The 20,263-nt window shown below is 42.5% G+C and overlaps 2 protein-coding genes across 2 annotated transcripts; both read right to left on the reverse strand.

Annotated features, from left to right (window-relative positions):
- Positions 1-152: 152 nt before the first annotated feature.
- Positions 153-9,426, reverse strand: fam189b (family with sequence similarity 189 member B; the record flags this gene model as incomplete). Its single annotated transcript, XM_080471456.1, has 14 exons — positions 153-2,274; positions 3,084-3,230; positions 3,320-3,495; positions 5,513-5,554; positions 5,638-5,987; positions 6,143-6,440; positions 6,527-6,599; positions 6,680-6,779; positions 7,210-7,370; positions 7,544-7,651; positions 7,780-7,896; positions 8,055-8,162; positions 9,037-9,093; positions 9,193-9,426. 14 exons carry the CDS (start codon positions 9,424-9,426, stop codon positions 2,020-2,022), a joined length of 2,226 nt encoding a protein of 741 aa, XP_080327582.1. The 3' UTR covers positions 153-2,019.
- A 2,887-nt stretch (positions 9,427-12,313) lies between these two features.
- On the reverse strand, positions 12,314-19,831 carry rab13 (RAB13, member RAS oncogene family). The gene is made up of 8 exons (XM_080471457.1): positions 19,237-19,831; positions 18,447-18,507; positions 17,094-17,154; positions 16,905-16,982; positions 15,906-15,995; positions 15,592-15,657; positions 13,880-13,930; positions 12,314-13,775 (listed from the first exon to the last, which is right to left on the reverse strand). The coding sequence occupies exons 1-8, from the start codon at positions 19,358-19,360 to the stop codon at positions 13,704-13,706; spliced, it is 603 nt and encodes a 200-aa protein (XP_080327583.1). The 5' UTR covers positions 19,361-19,831; the 3' UTR covers positions 12,314-13,703.
- Between the last annotated feature and the right edge of the window lie 432 nt (positions 19,832-20,263).

The raw sequence follows: 20,263 nt of genomic DNA on the forward strand, positions 1-20,263 counted from the left end.
CCCGTTCAGCCAATAGGATCGTAGAAGAGGCGGAGTTTAAACGGAGTGGCGAGATGCACCTGAACTCATGAATGAGCAGAAAATAAGACGTCAAATTAAATAAATAGCACTGTTGCGCAATCACTTGACACTGAAAGAAACATTTTTATTTTCATCTCTCATTTATTTCATATATTGAAATACATAACTTGCATTGAAAGAGTTTTGCTATTGACACTGCCATAGAAATATGGAGTAGGTGTCTTATTTAGATACATTTATTATTCACGTTTCAAGGCTCTATCTTGTTAAGCCTGCCATACAATTATACATTTCTTCAAATATTTAATGTTTTATGCAAGACAGGAGGTAGAAACACAGCTCGGTGCCCTAATGTGGGGGGTGGGAGGGCGGCATGTTTATGCATGTAAATCTTTCAAATCTGTTACATACATATGGGTGTATCCAGAATGAGCCTTTACTGATATGGAGTCAGCATTGTTACTTTGTGAGCACACCAAAAACGTCTCTCTAAAGAAAAGAAAACGCCAATCTGATACAAATATATTGATACACTTCAAATTTCAGTATCCAGAGCTGTCAAATCCACCACTCACAAAAAGAGTCCCTGGAGGATTATTTTTTTCTCTCTCTTTCTCGCTCAGTTAACCACCAACAGCGTCTGGACGTCTAATAAGACGTACACCAACACAGTGAGAAGCCGCACCACATAATAAATCTAGTCTGTACAGTTACTGCAATAAACATCAGGGTGACATTGCAGTTTACACCTATTTATCTTTACACAGGACCAGGCTGCTTTCACCACTATCACAAATATACCCGTGCATTTGATTCATTTTGAAACGTTATCAAAATGACATACGGATGCAGAAGCATGTTTGTAGCCATCTGGCAGAAAACCTTGGAAGGACACCTCTCTTTTGTCCGCACACTCTTCTTTCAGCTATCTATGAAAACAAATACATTTCAAATGGCTACTATTATAAGTCTTGGGTGCAAGAGGAAAATAAGAAGCATTGCCAAAAAACATGCAGATAAAGACATTCTGAGGACATCTTAGTTACACAGACAGTCAGAATCTAATGCACAAGGTTCCTGCTGTATCGCAGCTGTAGCAAAACATGCAACACACGCAAATTAAACAACTGCATCAAGGGTCCGCCCCAGGCAATACATTTCAAAGGCTGTGCATGTGTCTGTGGCGTGCATTAATGTCAGTCTTGGGAATGCTGGCTGCCTTTTTTTGTGTGAAGGCCATTGTGTTTGTGGAAAAGTGTAGTGGTGAAAATGAACTGCAAAAACCAAAATTCAAAATCATCAACTCAAAGGTTGTTGTTTTGTTTTTTTTTCTTCACGTGAGAGCATTATTCCTTGTGTGCATTTTCATCAGTTTATCTTACACTGTTCTTAGCTAACTCTATGTATTAAGATGCATTTTTGTATTAATGGAAGACAAAATAACAATTTGGATGATCACTTCACCCGAATGATCCTGTCAATGAGGAGCAATGTACAAAAGGTCCAGGAGCATTTTGCAAACTCATAACTTTGTAATAGACTGAATATACATGAAGGTGTTGTAGCATCAATGCTATTTGGGTCCTGTGCCCAGTCTTGGTACGAAAGTTTTTCCAGATGCGTGCTAAAAGAGGGTGGGGTGGGGTTGAGTACACAGCAGAAAAGATGCTTCTGGCAGGCTGGTCAATCCTGGGTATGTTCAGACAGAAGAGACGCCGCATGAGTCAGATCTGACCTTCTTCTTCGTCACCTCCTCGCTGCTTGTTGATCAGTGGAAATAAGAAGGAGAAGAAGGAGCTCTGGGTTGATGTTCGGATGAAGAGCACCACTAAATAAGGCCATTTGCACAGTTGGCTTCGGGAAGTGACAGTGACAAAAAGAAAAAAAAAGCGAGGAAGACTTTCAAAAATGTTCTTACGAGATTTTTTCACTTCTTTCCTCAACATGCCTCTTTTGCCTTTGGCCTCGCCTTTTTCTTCCCCCACCCTCTTCTCCTCTTCACAGTACAGACTCTGAATAGAGGGCTCCTGATGACCCGTGAGGGGGCGTTGGCGTTACTAAGCGCCGCAGTGACGCCGAGGAGGAGGAGCTCAGATCTCCACAGCTGCGCAGGTGGATGCCCTCCGGTGCTCGGGTGCCGTGGTGCCGGTTGTGCCGACTGTCACTATGGGAGTGGTGATGTCCACGCTGATGAGGATGATGGGAATGGTGGTTTGGTTGTCCTCGGCTGGTGCTCCAGGGAGCCCGCAACACCTGAAGGTTTCATGAAGCAAAGGTTTAGAAAAAGAGGAGTGGGCACAAAATTAAGCAAAAATCTCACTTCAACTAAATGCCCTTTTTATAGATGTAATGTGGATTGAGGTGTTTCATCATTCATTACTGTATACTTTTTACTGAGATGAAACTATGGTCACGTTGCCTATAGAACATTCAAAAAATAAACTGCAGTGTATGTACAGTATATTGTTTAAATGAAGAAAGTCCATTGTGCTCAGCACTGCTCCCTACAGTAAGATAGAGGTAACGCTTGCTATGTTTTTGGCATTGAATGCCAAATTCGCGGAGCTAAATACATAATTTATGTGTGAAAAATACATAAACTATTCTTTGGAAAGTGACGATATGTGATAAAGGAGTTTACAAACATTACATAAACGTTCTATGAGATTGCCCGATTCGAAAGGAAGCAGAGCTTGGAGCTGCTATAGTCTGTGTGTCCTCATTGTTTAGTTTTGATAAAATCCTTGAATTGATTTGAATCATACATATATTTAGCTTAGAGTAATTGTTGAGGTAGAAATATCAAGATTAATTGAATTACTCAGAACAGGAAAAGCTCTGCCTTGTTGTACACTGTCTCTTAGAGTTCAATCTAATGAATAATGTGTGACGTACATTTTGGTGGTTTTCAGACAGATTTAAATTATAATTTTGATAGCAACTCTACTCTTTGATATATAAGACATTTGTGTGGCATACAGACACCCGTCTGTACTGCAGGCTGGTTAAATGTCAGTATTATTACTGAAACCTTTTTGGAATAATCAGATGTTTGTTCATACTTGTTCCAGGGCCAGGTAATTGGTGGCAGCACTATCAGCTCCACCCCTCCTTTTAGGCCCCTGACCCGGGCTCCCAGCATGTTCGGAGGAGGGCGCCAGGTTACGCTTGGAACGCTGCAGGAAGCGAGCCACCAGAACTCGTGTAACCTGGTGGAAAATAAAGAGTATGAGTGAATGAGAAATGAGAACAGCTCAGGTTTTACTATAGTTATTGCTTCAACAACAGTCGGACCTACCTTCAGGTCTCCCAGGGAGCGGTGGCAGTCTTTAGGTAAACGTATGGGGGAGGTGGGAGTTGGCTTAGAGGGGACCTGCACTCCTGTTGTTGATGATTTCATGCTGCCTTTTCTGGGCAGAGCTGCAACTGGAGGTGATGAGTTACGAGGCAGCAGACATGCCTCAGAAGATGGACCTTTGAGTCGGGAAGACAATTTTGTCTTTAATCAGTAAGATATTACAGTGACCTAGGGAGCCAAGAACAGCTCTAAACTAGAGGAAGAGTTTTTGTGTGTTGTAAGTTTTAAGTTGAACCATAAATCAAACTAAGGGGGGGGGGACTCAAAACAAAATAATAAAACACACACACACACACGCACACGCACACGCACACGCACACGCACACGCACACACACACACACACATATATATGAAAGATTTTACAGATGTGAACAAACTACCTCAACATAAAATGTTATTTCAAAAAGTTTTATGGTATCTGAAATGAGAATATCACCCAACCACTGACAAGTTTCCACCTCCTCTCTGTTGCTGACATCAGATCACATCCAGAAATCCAAACCATCCACCTGCCAGCTTGACCCACTGCCAACAGCTCTAGTCAAGTCATGTGTCTCCTCCCTCTTATCTCTGATAACCGCCAACATCTGTTCCCCCCTCACCTCTGATTTTGTTCCTTTATTTCTCTAATCTGCTGCTATTCTAGAGAAGTTCTAGACAAAACCAGGCTCAGACCCCAACAATTTCAGTAACCTGTCTCATTTCTAATTAGCATTTTCTGTCAAATATTGTGGAAAAAAACTGCTGCATCCCAAATTCACTGTCATCTGTTAAACAACAACCTGTATGAACAGTTTCAGTCTGGTTTCCGCTGACATCATAGCACAGAAACAGTACTCATTAAAGTCACCAATCACCTCTTGGTTGCAGCTGACTCTGGACTTTTATCCATCCTCCTCCTCCTCGATCTGAGTGCAGCATTTAACACCATCTCCCACTCCATCCTCGTCCATAGATGGGCAACCATCGGATTATCTAACACATCCTTGGACTGATTCAAATTATACCTCTCTGGGCGCACTCAGTTCATTCAATTAAAATCTTTCAGATCTCAGCCATCTCCCTTCCCCTCGGGTGTCCCCCAGGGTTCTGTCCTCGGCCTCGGCCTCATCCTCTTCATCATCTATCTCCTAGCCCTTGGCAATGTTTTTTTGTAAACATAATATTAATTTCCACTGCTATGCGGATGACACTCAGCTTTACCTTTCCTCCATCATATCGTACTGTAATGCTGCACAATTTATAGGTTAATAAAAGGGATTTCATAATTTACAATCACATCCTCATGGTTAACATTGCAAACTAATATCTTTTACAATAAAAGCTACGTAAAACTTTAAATATCATGCTCATGGTATGTGATGTTAGCAGTCAAGCATCCTCTTTGACATATTTGTGCCTGTTAGTGTCGTTAACGGCACAAGAAGGGCAGCATTGAAATCCAGGCACGTCTTTGGAAATGAGTTTGCAAATGAGAAGCTGTTGAGGAACATTATTGTTCCCACAGTGGAAGCTGAATCTTTATGCAATCAAGCCACTGCTCATTTAGATGTTGTGGAAGAGTCTCATAAATCACATGCACACGTCAACTCTACTCCTTAAATCGGCACTACTTTCAACAAGGACTTGATAGATGATAGGCAAGAGCTGCAAATGTTCTACAAAACGCATCTCATTAAAGTAGATAGATGTGAGTTTTGAAAGGAGATTTTCTACCTTGAATTAAAATCTTTACAGTAAAACAACACAGAAAGGAAAATCTGTGGCGATGACATGCAAATGAGTTTCTTTACTAAATTTAACTGAATGTTTATTTTTTATCTTTTGGATTAGTGGTTTTAAAGTGTGGGGGAGGTCTCCTCTGTAGGCACCAACCAGAGAGCACATCTTTCTAGCCTGGTTTTTTTCTATCAATATTTGTGAAGACATTATGATAGATTGAAATGAGTGAAGGGTAAAATTATTAAGAATCTTTTAACAAAACACAAGTTTTAGTCATTAATATATTGTTAGTGTAATGATATTTGACAAACTAAATAAGCTTAAGTGCAAAAACTGTTGTGACAATTGTAAGCCTCCCACACTTTGAAAGCCTGAATATAACATCATGATGGATTGTTGGAAAGTCTTACCAGTGTCAATGGACCCTTTAGAGCCTCTAGAGCCAAAGTCAACTAGGAGACAGCAGGTAGAAGATTAAGTTGTGCAAACTGTAAAACCAAAGTAAAAGATGTATTCATGTTGCTGTCTGGCTCACCTGTGTCAGTGGAGGATCCAAGGCCTGGCTCACTGTGTGACCGCACAAGGCGTAAGATACCTTCACTATCTCTGGTCACACTCTCTCCGTCTTTTTCACTTTTCCCAGATGTTTGTCGAAGGTACAGTGGCTGACGTGAAAGTTGAGGCCCATTACCCTGCTCGGCGGGAGCAGGGGATAATGAAGTGAGGGCTGCAGAGGGGGCCGGGACGGGCCCTTGGCTTGTGGGGGTGGAGGGGCGAACTCGAATCTCTGGGATGTAAGCCTGCTGCTGAGAAGTGGGACTTCCTATTGCATCCAGCTGAGAACAGCTGCTGGCCAATATGGCCTGGCGATGCATTACTGGAGACCTGGATGGGCAGACATGAGACCATATAGTCGTGTTTCCATGCGGTTGTTCATCTCACTTCAGACGTTAATCTTAATTTTAACTGGTCTTCTTCACCACAGCGCAAACAACACATATTATTACCCCAATGTTAATCAACAGCGTGTTTACACTGACCTGTACGTGGTGGTGGCGGTGCTGGGTGAGGAGCAGGAGTTGGACCTCTCTCCTCTGAGGAATCGCCTGGCTCTAGGACCACCTGCCAGGGGACTCTCCGGCGTCTGAGACAGCGGACCCCGGAAGCTGATGTAATCCCCACCGTCGACACCTTCTCCCCCCTCACCGGCGGTCCTGTTGCCACTCTCTCCATGGATCCTCATCCCCACCTCCATCAAACAGGAGTCCTCTGACGGGGAGGAATCGTCAGGGATGTCTACGATCTCTGACATTAGCAAGGATCCGCTGTCCATGGACACTAATGCAAAAGAAGTTCACTGTAGTTCACTACAATAGTGATGAGCAAAATACTGTTCAGCCTCGAGCCATGTGTGGTTTCTGTACCTTCTCCACTGAAGGCTGTAGAAGTTCCTCTCTCTCCAGACAGCTCATTGCCATGAGGGTCAAACATGGTCGCCTTGACAGTCACAATAGACAAGGATCAGCGTGGTCACTAACGACGCCACATCCAGACACACACACATCACCTCACCTCACCTGACTGGCAGCTCTTTGCCCCATCACAGCTTCATAAGGAGGAGGGCAATCAGTCGGGTAGAGAGGAACAGGACTCTCCATGGAACCATTATAAGTGATACTGGATGTGGACGCAAAGATAACAATCATTGTACAGTCCGTACCTTGCAAAACAAATCTAATACTTATCATGCATGCTTTGTCTTTTTATGAAGTTTATATCTCTATTTACCAAGCAGGTTTGCACAGTTTCAAATAAAGATATCGAGTGATTATAACACAATAGCCTAACAAATGTGTTTTTAGTAGGGACTTCACATCCTGAGTTTTGAAAATGTGTTGGTGATTCATTGGCAAATATATTTACTTGAGTACATGTAGAGTTGGCAATCTTGATAAAAAATAGAAAATAGACAAATGTATCAGATAACTACTCTAATATGGTGGGTAATATTTTTCCTTATTGTCCTGTAGTTTTGTCACATGACTTCTTGGCCACTAGATGCTGTACACATCAAAACTAATGCATATTAAGTGCTTCTATATGATACCTCTGAGCATCTGTCTCTGAGCTGCAGGTGTACTCGGGAGGATAGTATGGAGGCGGAGGAATGGGTGGAACAAACTCCTCAAAGTCCATGATGTTGGTCAGAAAGGCATCCTGAGGAGTGGTGCATTCTGGGTTGACTGATCGAGAACGATGTGGAGCCAGCTTCAACACATATGAAGATCATACAACAAATAAGGTTTGTTTTTGGTAAAGAGTTTCAAGGTGTTACGTTTATTGTCTTAAGAAAGTTTTATATTTTCAAGGAGCTTGTCATTGTTAAAAAAGATAAAATAATAATTAACAGGTTAAATGTAAAACGTCTCGTATGTGCTCACCAGATGCACGAGGTCCAGGGAGAAAATGTGGATACTGCAGGTCACCGTGGACAGTGTACAAATAATGGTGGAAAGAATGCTGAGACCACATGCACTGAACAATAGGTCCTGCAGGTAAATAAGCATTCACACACACAAAAAAACCAACAAACACATATTTTGGTATTTCAGATGTGGAAATATGTACATTTTCAAGGTGAATTAGTTGTCTAGATTAGACACGTTTCTATACCTACCTTCAGTTGATGCCTGACTGAGTGGCAATCTGCATTCAGGTAGAGGACCAGGGTCTCCTCCTCTGTGATGGAGCAGGGCTGAGTGGGTGCACAGCACACACACAGGCCGTTCTCCACCTACACAGGTTCCCATACATAGCGGATCTGTGTGAAGCACTAATAATCTGCGCGCTAAAAAACATGTTCACAAATATTCCTGGCCCGTCCTCTGTACATCTGGCGACAAGGGCATTTTAGCACGAGGCAGAAGACGACACTTGCATAATGTTGTGTACCTGGCAGGTGAGCATGGACTTGACCATCTGCGCGTTCTGACAGGAGAGCATCGAGCCTGCCAGACTGAGGATCACACATACCGCCGACAGCAGCATGAACAGTGACACCTGTGGAGGTATGAGATGAGATTTGGTTCAGAGCAGGTTGCTTAAACCGGAACCAAGCCGAGGCATGAGTGTGCATCCAAATACAACATCAGGGCCTACAGTCCTGTGCAAACGTTTCAGGCAAGAGTGACAAAATGTTGCAAAGTAAAAACACCCTCAGAAATAGAGGTTTTAAGTAGTTTATCAGTTAATGTGACACAAAGTGAATGAACAGGAGTGTACTTTGTGTCATCAATTCTTCTTGGTACAGATAGTTTTGAAGGTTGTAAAACACTTTCAAACACAGATCTGTGGATGTAAACTGACTCCATGCGATCCCATCAACATCAGGACTCATTACTTACAGGACTTAATTCATCTTTATAACACAAGATAGTACTTAGTGACATTGGCTATATGACTGGACTGTCATACTATCCTGCAGAACAATACCTGGAACCAATTAAATGTTTTCTTGTTGGCATTTCACGATGGGACAGAATTTCTTTTTTCAGACATGCCTATAACCTTTGGACAATACTGTGTGTTCAGTGAGTGAAGACAAAATAATCACTGAACATGTTGAAATTTTGAACACTTAATGTCTGAGCAAGCCTGTGCTCAACCGGTCTGCAGTCATTTCCATTCTTAAGGGAATAAGCACAAGGTATATGAAATATAGATTTTACATAAAGATGTTTAAATATTTAAAACTGCACTTTGACACAAGGCTTCATCAGAGAGGCCCATGTGATAAGAAAAGAATGCAAACCATTGGTAATGTTTACTAATTTAAACATTACTGCATAAGTGTTTCCGCTACCATGAATGAAAAGTAATTTAAGTTCACAAAGAAGTCAGTTTTTTTAACACCTTCCTGCTCTAAAATACACACCACCAGCGTCAGAGGTCTTCTCCATGAGATTATTCCCACTATCCCTGATGCCACCACCTGGAAACAGACAGCACATACAGCGGAAAACACTCCCATCATGATTCCTATTGTTACAAACTGCTGATTCTGCATGTTTCCAGTCAGTTTCAGACTTACAAAGAAGCCTGCCCAGAAGGGACAGGACTGCCTGACACGGGCTGAGGAGGTGAAGGCCATGCTGGTGAAGGAGAAGGCCAGGACCATGGCGCCCAGGCCCAGGTGGCACAGCCCCAGGTACAGGAGCAGCCGTGCCCCTCCAGGACCCCGGCCCGACATGCCCCGGCGGCTGTCCGACCAACCACGAGACCCAGAAGCCGAAGCCACGCTGCTGGAGTCTGAAGGTGAAGGCATGTTTGGCTCTTCTGCGTGTGGAGGAGGAGGAGGAGGAGGCTGGGAGAGCGTTCACACTGGGTTCATAAAACAAGCAGTGTGGGCAGAAGCAGAGGAGAGCAGGAGAGGGAGAGACATAAATGCTGGCTCCAGAGCTCCGCTCTGTCACTGTTATGCACCAAACTCTCCACTGGCAGGTGCAATAGGTCCTGCGCAATGTCCCATGGTGCTGCACTGTCGTCCAGTCGGGGAGTCCAAGAACTTTGTCAGCAGAAAGTTGAGAATTGAGCAGCCACTACACAGTCACAGCCGCCGTACTCACCTTATTTGACGTTGCAATCATGAAACTAAGATTGCTTCACTGGATACACAAAGTGTTTCACCTCAGGCAGATGACAGGCCAGGTAGCTTTAAAGCTTCCAGTCGGTGCTGCTGTCCAGCTCAACCATCCTCTGATTAAACTCAAATCACACACTTCAGGGGCACTATCCTCTTTTGTCCTCCTAAATCTTCACATCATTGCTGTGATCACTTGCCTCCTGCCGCCTCCTCCTTTCTATCTTCTGTCTCCCTCCTCTCGCCTGTGGCATTGCGGTAACTGGAGACCAGAGCAGGCCGCAGTTTCTGAAGCATCCCAGAGAGAAGCGGCGGATCGTTTCTCCTCCTGTCAGGGATGATGACATGTGGCGGCGGGTCCGTGAGTCCGCTCAGGACGAACAACATCCGAACATGTGCGCTCCACCCCCGGCGACCTCTGCGTTATAGGTTTCCCCCGTCCCGTAGAGCCACGGCGGCGTGGAGATCAAAACCATCCGTTGTTTCGGGAAGCAGGACTAATTACCTCGACTTGAGGAAAAAAATAAAATAAAATCATTAAAAAAAAAAATCTCGCGTCGATTATTCGAACTGCGCCAAAAATAGCAGCCGGGGCTGGGATGAATATCTCCAGGTTTCTATCCTTGGCAACTCCAACTCAGGGGTTTTGCGGTGGTCCGCACGCACCTAGACCCCCCCTCCCTCCCTCCCTCCCTTCCTCCTCCTCCTCCTCCTCTTCCTCCACCTCGTCCCCCGCCGCCTCTCTCCTCCCTGCAGTCACGCGGGCATCCCGTTCAGCCCGTGTGCTCGTGATTGCGTGTGTGTGTGTGTGTGTGTGTGTGTGTGTGCACCGGACGTTTATTACCTCACTGCCTCCCACCACACGCCGTGTAACAACATCCCCCGCAGCCTGCCTCAATCCCGGATAAACCCATCCGAGTTTATCTTTAATTCATCCGGTTTTACTCGCCCCCCTCCCTCAAACCCTCTGCTGCCCCCGCGTCTTCTCCTCCGGGTTACTGGCGGAGCTCTGACACCGGGAAGAGGGATGTATCGTGTTTGCAAACCCAAAACCTGCCCTGTGCGTGATGACAAGGCACGCAGGACGTGCAGGGAAACTTGGAGATGCGGCAGAGCGCGCGCACACTGTCCTGGTGCTGATGCTGGGGAGGAGGGGTTGTTGCCTAGCGACGGGCTCCATACTCTGCTGCTGCAGCAACCGGGGGGACATTGGACCAGAGATGGTACCGACAGAGGAGTCGAACAGGGGTTCCTATCAGTCGGACAGCTGACTCTGTTTAGAGCCAAAACTGGCCAGTAAACTTTATTTTTCAATATGTAAAACTATTGTTTCTCATTTATTCATTGGGATCTCACTGTTTTAGGAAACGTAGTAATCAAATTTAAGATCAGATGTCACATCTTTTAACAGATTTGCCAAAAGAAGACACAATGTTTTTGACATCTGATTATATTTTCCACCCCCCCTCCAAAACAAGCTAAAAAAATTTTTTTCTTAAATATGAAATGTAAACTTTTAAAAATATTATTTCTTTGCACTAAAACAATGAAACATTTGGATTTGCCATTGTCTATAAGTTATTTTCCCTCATTTGACGGGTCCAGCCCACTCAAGTTCAAACATAGCTCTTTATAGCCCATCAACTTAAATTAGTTTGACATCCATAGTTTATCACTTTGGGATGGGACAACTTTTATTATTTGATCGTTGCAATGGAAGACATCCTATATAACATTATAGTGTAAGAGTTATGGCAGCTGTTTGGATAAAAAGGAGAACCATATGTCTTTTTAATCAACATTCATGCATTTGATATTTTTTCATCTTGAAATCAACTCAGTCAAACAGTGTGTCATAGTAATTTCAACTGGTACATTGTTCATGTGCACTGAGAATGGTCATTGGCACATTGTGGACAGGTCCAGCACATCAAAGTATTTTATTTCGATGAAGCTAAATGGTTTATGTATTGTATTGATACAAATTAAGTGTAATTTACACAATAAACAGACTCACTCACTCCCATTCGTCGATCCATGGGTTACAGAGCCTGTCCGAACCAACATTATGTTGGTAAGGTTTACAAGTTTTACAGGTTTACCATAAGACGCATGGTAAACCTGTCTAAATTAACAAAGCGGACATGCATGATGCTCACTACCAATTGGGAGTAAGCAAGGGTTAAGTAAGTGTGTTTCTCGGGGATAAGTGGAATCAGGGGACTCAACTCAAAGGAAATGTCTGTTATGTCAGATGAGTTGTTTGAAAGAATCTTGTCAGGGAGGTTGTTGAATGTTGCATTGATGATAAAAATAAACCTTTGAAGACTGTTTGACAAACAGTTGTGAAAGACCGGGTTCCAGTGCCAACAGAAAAACACACTGCATCTTCAAAGTTTTGCCTTTTATTTGTTTTTAAAGCATCGGGTCTGTTAACCATACATACAAAGTCCAGAAACACACAAAATGCAAAAGAGACACAAAATGAGAGCCGTACAAAAACTCAGTGTGTGTGCGTGTGTGCGCGCGTGTGTGTGTGTGTGTGTGTGGGGGGGGGGGGGGGGGGGGGGGGGGGGGAAGTGTCAGGATAAGATGAACACATGCAATCACAGCCATTCCTAATGATGTGAAAATGGCCTGAACAGGCAGACTGTCATGTCAGAGGGAGCTAATGTGCGGCGGTGTTCAGTGAGAGATTTACCAGGCACTTCAGATAAAAGGCGAGACCCACTAAATCAATTCAAAATGAGGGACGTGGGAGCACTGCTGCTCTCCTTGGCGCTCACATCCTGTCCATTCACTTGCTTCACCCATTCTTCTTTCATCTCTCCACTCATCTTCTCATATTGCACTTATCTCTCTTACTATCCTCCACATTCTCAAACCACCCAGCAATTAAAACAAGGCTTGTTTACCACAAGTGTTTGTTTCAAATTCAACTCCAGGCAACCCAACTTTAAAGTACATATATATATATATATATATGTATATATATTCTTTTTCCATTCTCTTTGTGTGGAACCAGGAAATTTACACGTGATTAACTGCTGATCTTTGACATATATTTTGCTCTGTTTTAATTGTAATACGGATCACTATGGAGACATCAAATTCATTCTTAAAATATAAACCCAACCCACTTTCTATGGTTAACTATCATCCCTGCATTGTATGAAATTATGGCAAACAAATATATCTGTTATGGCACTTCAAGGATGAAACACTTTAATGTCTGAAGTAATAAACACACTATTTTGAGTGACCAAAACTACACTGCCGTTCAGGGACATTTTACAGTTTTTTGGGTAATTATTGTCGCAGTTCCATCCAGTATTTATACCATCTAAATAGAAGCTTTTAACTGCAGACTACAACAAGGAGTGTGTCTTGTTTGTGTGGGAATCCAAACATTTTGCATGAAATTCCTCCTCTGCTACTAAACCACAGAAAGCTAGAACATGAGGGGCTCACATACAAGTAGGAAATAGAGATTTCGTTTTTTAAACCTTTAAAACAGTGTTGCTATAAGACATATATTGTGATTTCAAGCCTGAGGAAAAAATCAGGAAAACAAAAAAAACAAAAAGTAAAATATGGTTGGGGTCTTTTCTTTCTAATACTGTAATGGCCCAGAGTCACCGGAGACTTTTCCTCACCAACTGTTTTTAAGACGATTACAGTAGATGTCACAAATAATAATAATAATAATAATAATGTGAGTTTGAAAACACTTTCTCAATGAAGTGATCCAGAAAGCAATTTAGGGTACAGAACAATAATCGCACGAAGATTGCATAGACAATAGATTTTAGATATGAAAACAGACTTTAGGCAACCGTGTGTGTTTGACATGTTTGACCAGCAGGTGGAGACAAATTAAAACCTTGGAGAAGTTTTCTGTAGAAACACTGCGATGTTCTTCAGTTTGTGCTGGCTTTCTTCTGTGTGCTTGGCTCTCACGTCTAGAGAAGAGTACACTTAGAGGATTTCTTCTCTGTGCTGCTGGTGATTTTGACATCTCGGCCTGAGGGGCCCTATAGAGTCCATGAAAAAAGAATTACAGTTTTCCCATCAAAGAGGAAAATATACTTCAGTATATTAGTGAAGAAGTGTATATTTGTTTTGCCTCTACACTTACCTGCTTCTTGCTGGATTTTTGTAGTATGTCTCGTGCCAAAGACAGAAAAGACTGAGGGTTACAGAGGAAGAGAAGAATATGGGATGATAAGTCATGTCACACATGAACTCTTTTGCTTCCTGCTGAAAGGATATGACATGTACTCTTCTGATAACGACGGCTCCTACACTGTTTAGGACAGGGGTGTCCAAATATTTTTTCAGTGGGGGCCAAAATGTATTTATTTATTCACTTTTAACTTAGTTGTTTTTTTTGCTATAGCATATACAATACAGTCTGCTGTATTGTATATGCTATATTTGTTTTAAACTGTAATCTTAATCTTAATCTTAAACTGTTATATTTTCCATGTGATAAACATTTCGGAATTTGAGGTGTCCTCATCATAGAGTCATGTCCTATCATCGTGAATACCCTTAATATTTTCATTTTGCCCTATTAATGCCGCTAAGGGTTGCTTATTCTTGGCGAAAAGCAAGGGTCTCTAAGCCAATCACCCTGATGGACTCCTCTCTCAAGGGAAAGGAAATGAGAACATCCCATTTACTAGAACACATGATTCTAGATTTGAATATATAACACTTATTCACTCAATAAACTGTAGGTGAAATCCCATAGCAGGGAATGTTTTAGTCAGAAGTCAGCAGTTCACCGTATCAAATGCTTGGTGTGCCTCTAAATCCATTAACATAGAGTTTTGCACACTTTCCTTTGCACATGTTATAATAATCCATGATATATTCCTGCATCTGTTTTGCCAGTATACTTGTCGGTCACGTCAAATCATTACACAATAAACTAATGGGTGATTTGCTTCACAGACAGATCTTTATCATCTCTATGAATCCCTGATATAATGGCCTCTGACCATTGTCATTTGTGGATCCCGGGGCCAAAAAATAATATGTGAAAGAGCCCAAGGTCCACGATTGTCTAATTACATTATTTCAAACAATAAAAAAAAGTATAACTTCTGATGCCCTTAAAATTTTCATGTTACAAACTACCCATAGGTTAATAAACTATCTTCCTCCAACAGCACATTTGTGCTGCTTTATTTAGGACACAGACTTTAATTCAACACGGACAGGCAAGATGTTATTGGTCCACTGGTGACATTGTTTGTATATTTGCTTCACAATCATACAGCCATGATGACTTAATATGTTTTTTCTATTCTGCAGTTTGGAAAGAAAAAAGGAGTTCTACAATGGAGCTCAATCACAGAACAGATTCATCAACATGTCAACAAGCATGAGCCTCTCAGCACCATCATGAAGACACAATAATATCGAGGCAAGAAAATAGGAAAACCACTTAATCGGGCTTGTTAATGAGTTGGTTTTTTTTAATTTTATGGTTATGGAACGTTTATAAAATGATCAACGAATCAGTGCTTCTACCCCATTTTCCATGACAACTTTCAATATCTCGCTCTTCTTCAGGATCACTGTGTGTATTTGAATGGACTGAAATGCTCATATTACACATTCAGTACGCGACGTGTTGGTGAATCTTGGCTTGTCTGTGATTGGACGGTGACACTGCAGACATCAAGAGGAGCACGGTAATAACTTGTACACAGGGTTTCTGGTAGGTTTTGAATGTTCTAGATATCATTATCTAGACGAGACCCATGCAAAGCTGTTGAAAAGCTGTAAAAGATGACCCCTTTAACAGGTAGAGGCACAGGAGTGTTTCATACAACTCACCTCCTCAACGTTGATGCTGGACTTTGCACTGGTCTCAAAGAATCTGATCCCGTGATCTTTTGCCAGCTGTCAACAACAGACGCAGAGCGGCTTTCAGTTTACAGTCAGTCAGGATACGGCTCATAACCACTTCCTGGTCGTTATCTGAAGTAAATCCCCCCCAATCCCCGGACAAGCAATGCCTACTTGTTAAAGTCTATGTCGTAATAAAGCATCTTCTTCACATAAAATCACTAACCTGCTTTCTGAATGTTTTTTCACTTCAGCCCCAACAGTACATAAGTCATAGTCAGCGTTTCTTGGGATCGTCTCACCTTCTCTCCCGTCTCCCTGGAAACTTTCCGCTTTGCCTCAATGTCACACTTATTGCCGAGTAACATCCGACTGACCCCGGCCGATGCATTCTGGGAAAGCAGGGAATTGCGATTAATGGATCAGAGCATGAGTTCAGCTGTACCTAAACCAGAATGTCGGCATGAGGGAAGACACATATAAAGAGACTAAAGGAGAATGCAGAACAGAAGTCAGAACGATGCACATTGAAGACAGTAGCAGCAGCAGTTGGACCGGAGAGGAATCGCCCCACCAAAAGGATTCAATAAGTGGTGTCACTCACTCACGTTCACATATTTCTCCTCGACTGAAACTATATTAAAAAAAAAGACAAAGTGCCAAATGCACCAACGTACAAGTTTCTTTTCTCTTTTGCAGATGGTTCATTTACTCTGAAGAGAAAACGTGTGCTTCACGTTGAGAACAACTGGCAAGAGAAGCAAAGGAAAAGCTCCTGAGGCTGATTGTAGATTATTTAGTCCTAAAATCTTAATCAACTAGATGAAGTGAAAGTAAAAATGTAGACAAGGGCGCTTCCATGAAACCTCACTATTTATTCCAGGGATAGTACACATAGATAACTGTGGACAGGCCAAAGTGATTCAACAGCAGAAAACAGAGACAAAACAAAACACAGCAAACACCAAGAGTGAGCGTCTCATATTAAACTCTAAGATCACACGGAGCTGAACTTAGTGTGAAAATTACATCAATGTCAGATTTTATGAGAAATCTGAACAGTTCTTTACATATTAGCCTGTTCAACCAATTTTATATCAATATATTCCATTTAGACAACATCAGTTCTAACTTCAACGGAGGGAAAATCGAGGCCCAAACGTCGAATCTGATTTGACTGAAATGATTTAAAATCACAAGCTGTGTTTTGTGATCTCTCTGAGTGAAGTGACCGGTGACTCACAAATGAAGCGCTTCTTAAACTGGTTATCTTAGTCATGGATAAGTGGAAACTGCCTCACTTCCTTGATGCTCTTCATCCAGTTCTGGATGTTTTCGAAGGACTTCTCGTCTGTGATGTCGTACACCAGGATGATGCCCTGAGACACGCGGAGGTAGAAAGGCGAGTTAAGGTGCAGCAGCAGCACAAAGTGTCGGTGACATCAGCCTAATTATCCAGCCTGTCTGTCCCGCAGGCGTCCTGCACTCACCATGGCTCCTCTGTAGTAGGCCGTCGTAATGGTCTTGAACCGCTCCTGCCCTGCCGTGTCCCTACATCAAACACACACACACACACACACACACACACACACACACACACACACACACACACACACACACACACACACACACACACACACACACACACACACACACACACACACACACACACACACACACACACACACACACACACACACACACACACACACACACACACACGCGGAGTTCAAACTCTTGCACTAACAAAAACCTGCAGTAGACTCCGAAAAGTCAGAGGAAAAGCTACACACAGCTCTCACTGTAGGAGTACTTGTGTACAAGGTGGTAAAAGTAATAACATTCAGCTTGTTAAGTCGAGAAATGATTGACTGACATATTAGTTTTTTTTTTCATTGTCGAATACCTTCATAGCGCCCACAGCTCAAGTTGTAAACACGAGGATGACAATGCAGAGTGTAAAAATTACATTTTACTTTCAACTTACTGATATAAGCAACAACTATTCCTCGTTTTTTCCCCTCTGGATTACACTGTTTTAGGAGTATTAGACGTAACACAAAAAACAATGGATTGAAGAGCAAATTGCAGAGAGATGGAGCAAAGCAGTCTCTTGTTTAGCTATTATCTTTCTGACAAGAATGATTGCAGAAAAGAAGTGATTTGATAATGCACTTACAAAGGAATCAAGTTTAGTCATAATAGATTTAGTGAGAAGTGGATCGAATGTGAACATTTTCAACAGCTTTTATTTCCTAAAACAAAGAGAAGTTATCATTTATGTTAATATGCACTTTGTTTGCTGATTTGACTCAATTAAACTCGAATGGGACTGTACATTTGACTACCCTGCAACTAAACTATAAGAAATTCAACACAAGAGAAGATATATATGATTATATTATATGTTTATATATATATATTATTTTACTCTGTTTCATCATAATCGTTAAGATTGATGTTTTTCCCTATGAGGCTCTGAAACAGTAGCCCTTTCTGTCTTCCTCTTTTTTTCTTGAATAGTTCCACAGATAGAGGATCAAAAAAAGACAGCAGACCTTTACTTAACTGCAGAGACGTTATACAACAGAATGCGAGACGATGCGTTCAGAGTGGAAACAGCTATAGCTGCTCAGACGTGGAGAGTCTCTGTGGTGACTCTGTCTGATAGACACTCGGACAACAAGCCCTGTCATGAAGTCCTGATTTGGAAAAGAGGAGGGAGGTTCCCCTTTCCTCTCAGGAAAGCGAGACAGAGGCCCTCCAAGGCCGGAGGACTATAACCCGGTGAATCATTACTATCCGCTCCGCCGGATCACAAAACAATCCACGTCAAGTCTCACCACACTTGTAGTTTCACTTTCTTCCCCTCCACTTCAATGGTTTTTACTTTGAAGTCGATGCCTGCGAGACCACAAGAGGACAGGGGGGGGGGGGGGGGGGGGAGAAGAGACAAAGAATGTGTTCAATGCCACTGATATGAATGGAAAACATCCCACATTGCAGAGCATATAGGTCACCATCACTCAGGTGGAAACGGGTCATTGTCACGGCCATGTTCATTGTGACTGTGACCCCTCTGTGCACCCCCATCCCACAGCCGGGTATAAAAGGCAGAGGTACAAACTTTCTCTGGGCTTTGTTTTTTGGTTTTTTTTTCCTCCCCTCCCTGCTGGATGGACAAACTGACAGACAGACAGTTGGGGGCAGAGGAGAGAGAAGGGGGGCTGTCCTGTGCAAAAACTGTGCATGCCAGAGAGCCAGCCATTCTTCTGGGAACGCAGAGATGGTAAGAGAGATAGGAATGAGGGTGGGTGGACCTTCTCTGTGAGAGGAATGAGATGCAAGGGAGAGATGGGGGAGAGGGTCAGTGAAGAGACACATTCAATAAGCGGGGGGGGGGGGGGGGGGGGGGGGGGGGGGGGTTCTGAATAATAAAAGAAAATAGAGAAGCAACATAAGGAGCGACAGCAGACTAGTTGAGACATGAAGACAGTGTGGGAAACCAGTTTGTGCAGTGTGGGGAATCACACAGAGGAAGAATGAATCTGGAAATGTCAGCAAACATTACTCATGTCCCAAGTTTCCCACAGGCTGATTATAAAAACAAACGTTTGAAGATAAACGACGTACCGATGGTGGAAATGTACGTGTTGTTGAAATTGTCCTCAGCAAAACGTATGATCAGACATGTTTTCCCCACTCCGCTGTCTCCGATGAGTAACAGTTTGTAGAGGAAATCATACTTTTTCGCCATGATCGGAGCTTTTCTTCACCCAGAAAGAAAGGGAGCAGTTCGGATTGTCTCTTTACAGAAATCGCTTCTTATCGACTTTAAATGTCGACTTCCCCACCCTCGAGAGGCTAAAACCAAACAGTCTTCTTAAAAGGCTTCCTCCATGTAACGAATGAATCCTCCTTTTTGTTCTTCTTTCCTTTGCTCCCAGACTTGTCACCGGTAAATTCCGATCCCCCTCAGAGCCTCTCTGCTGCGTTTGGATAAAAAGAAACTCGCTCCATCCAAAAGTTAAACTGACTGTCTCATCGCCGGATCTGTTACAGATGTAATCCTCTATTCCTCCCTCTCTGTCGGTAACACTCCGTTTACAAACATACCGGAGCGGCGACGTGTGTGTTTTTTTTTTTTTAGAAAAAAGAAAAAAAGAAAAAGTTGCTTTCGGCCCCACAAATCTTGCGGCGGCTGAAACGCTGCGTAACGTGTGGGAGTGAAGAGTGACGCTGCAGCTGCGTATCGCAGACACCAGAGGGCGCCATTCTCTAATACAACGCTGACTCAAGTTAAATAAACATTACAGAAAAGTTATTTTCCCCATATTTAAATATTTAAAAAGATCTAAAACAACACATTGAGAGTATATTCTTTTTTTTTTTAACTGATGATCTGTTGTATTCACGAGGCAAGGCCAGGCAAATAAAGAAATAAACAAACAAGGAAATAAAGAAAATAGATTAAAACAATGTGATTTACTTTGCTTTGCTCCGGGACCACTATCTGTCACTCCCTTTTGGTACCTTCGCGTAGATGGGATTGAAATTAGAAACTTACTTAAAATTGCCTGCCAAATTCATTATATTTCATTTGTTCTCTTTAACGCACTTTGTATTTTGTCATGTGCAAAATGAAGATTTGTTTAAAAAA

This window comes from Lipophrys pholis (assembly GCF_963383615.2).
Source record: "Lipophrys pholis genome assembly, chromosome: 9".
In the NCBI taxonomy this organism is placed as follows: Eukaryota; Metazoa; Chordata; class Actinopteri; order Blenniiformes; family Blenniidae; genus Lipophrys; species Lipophrys pholis.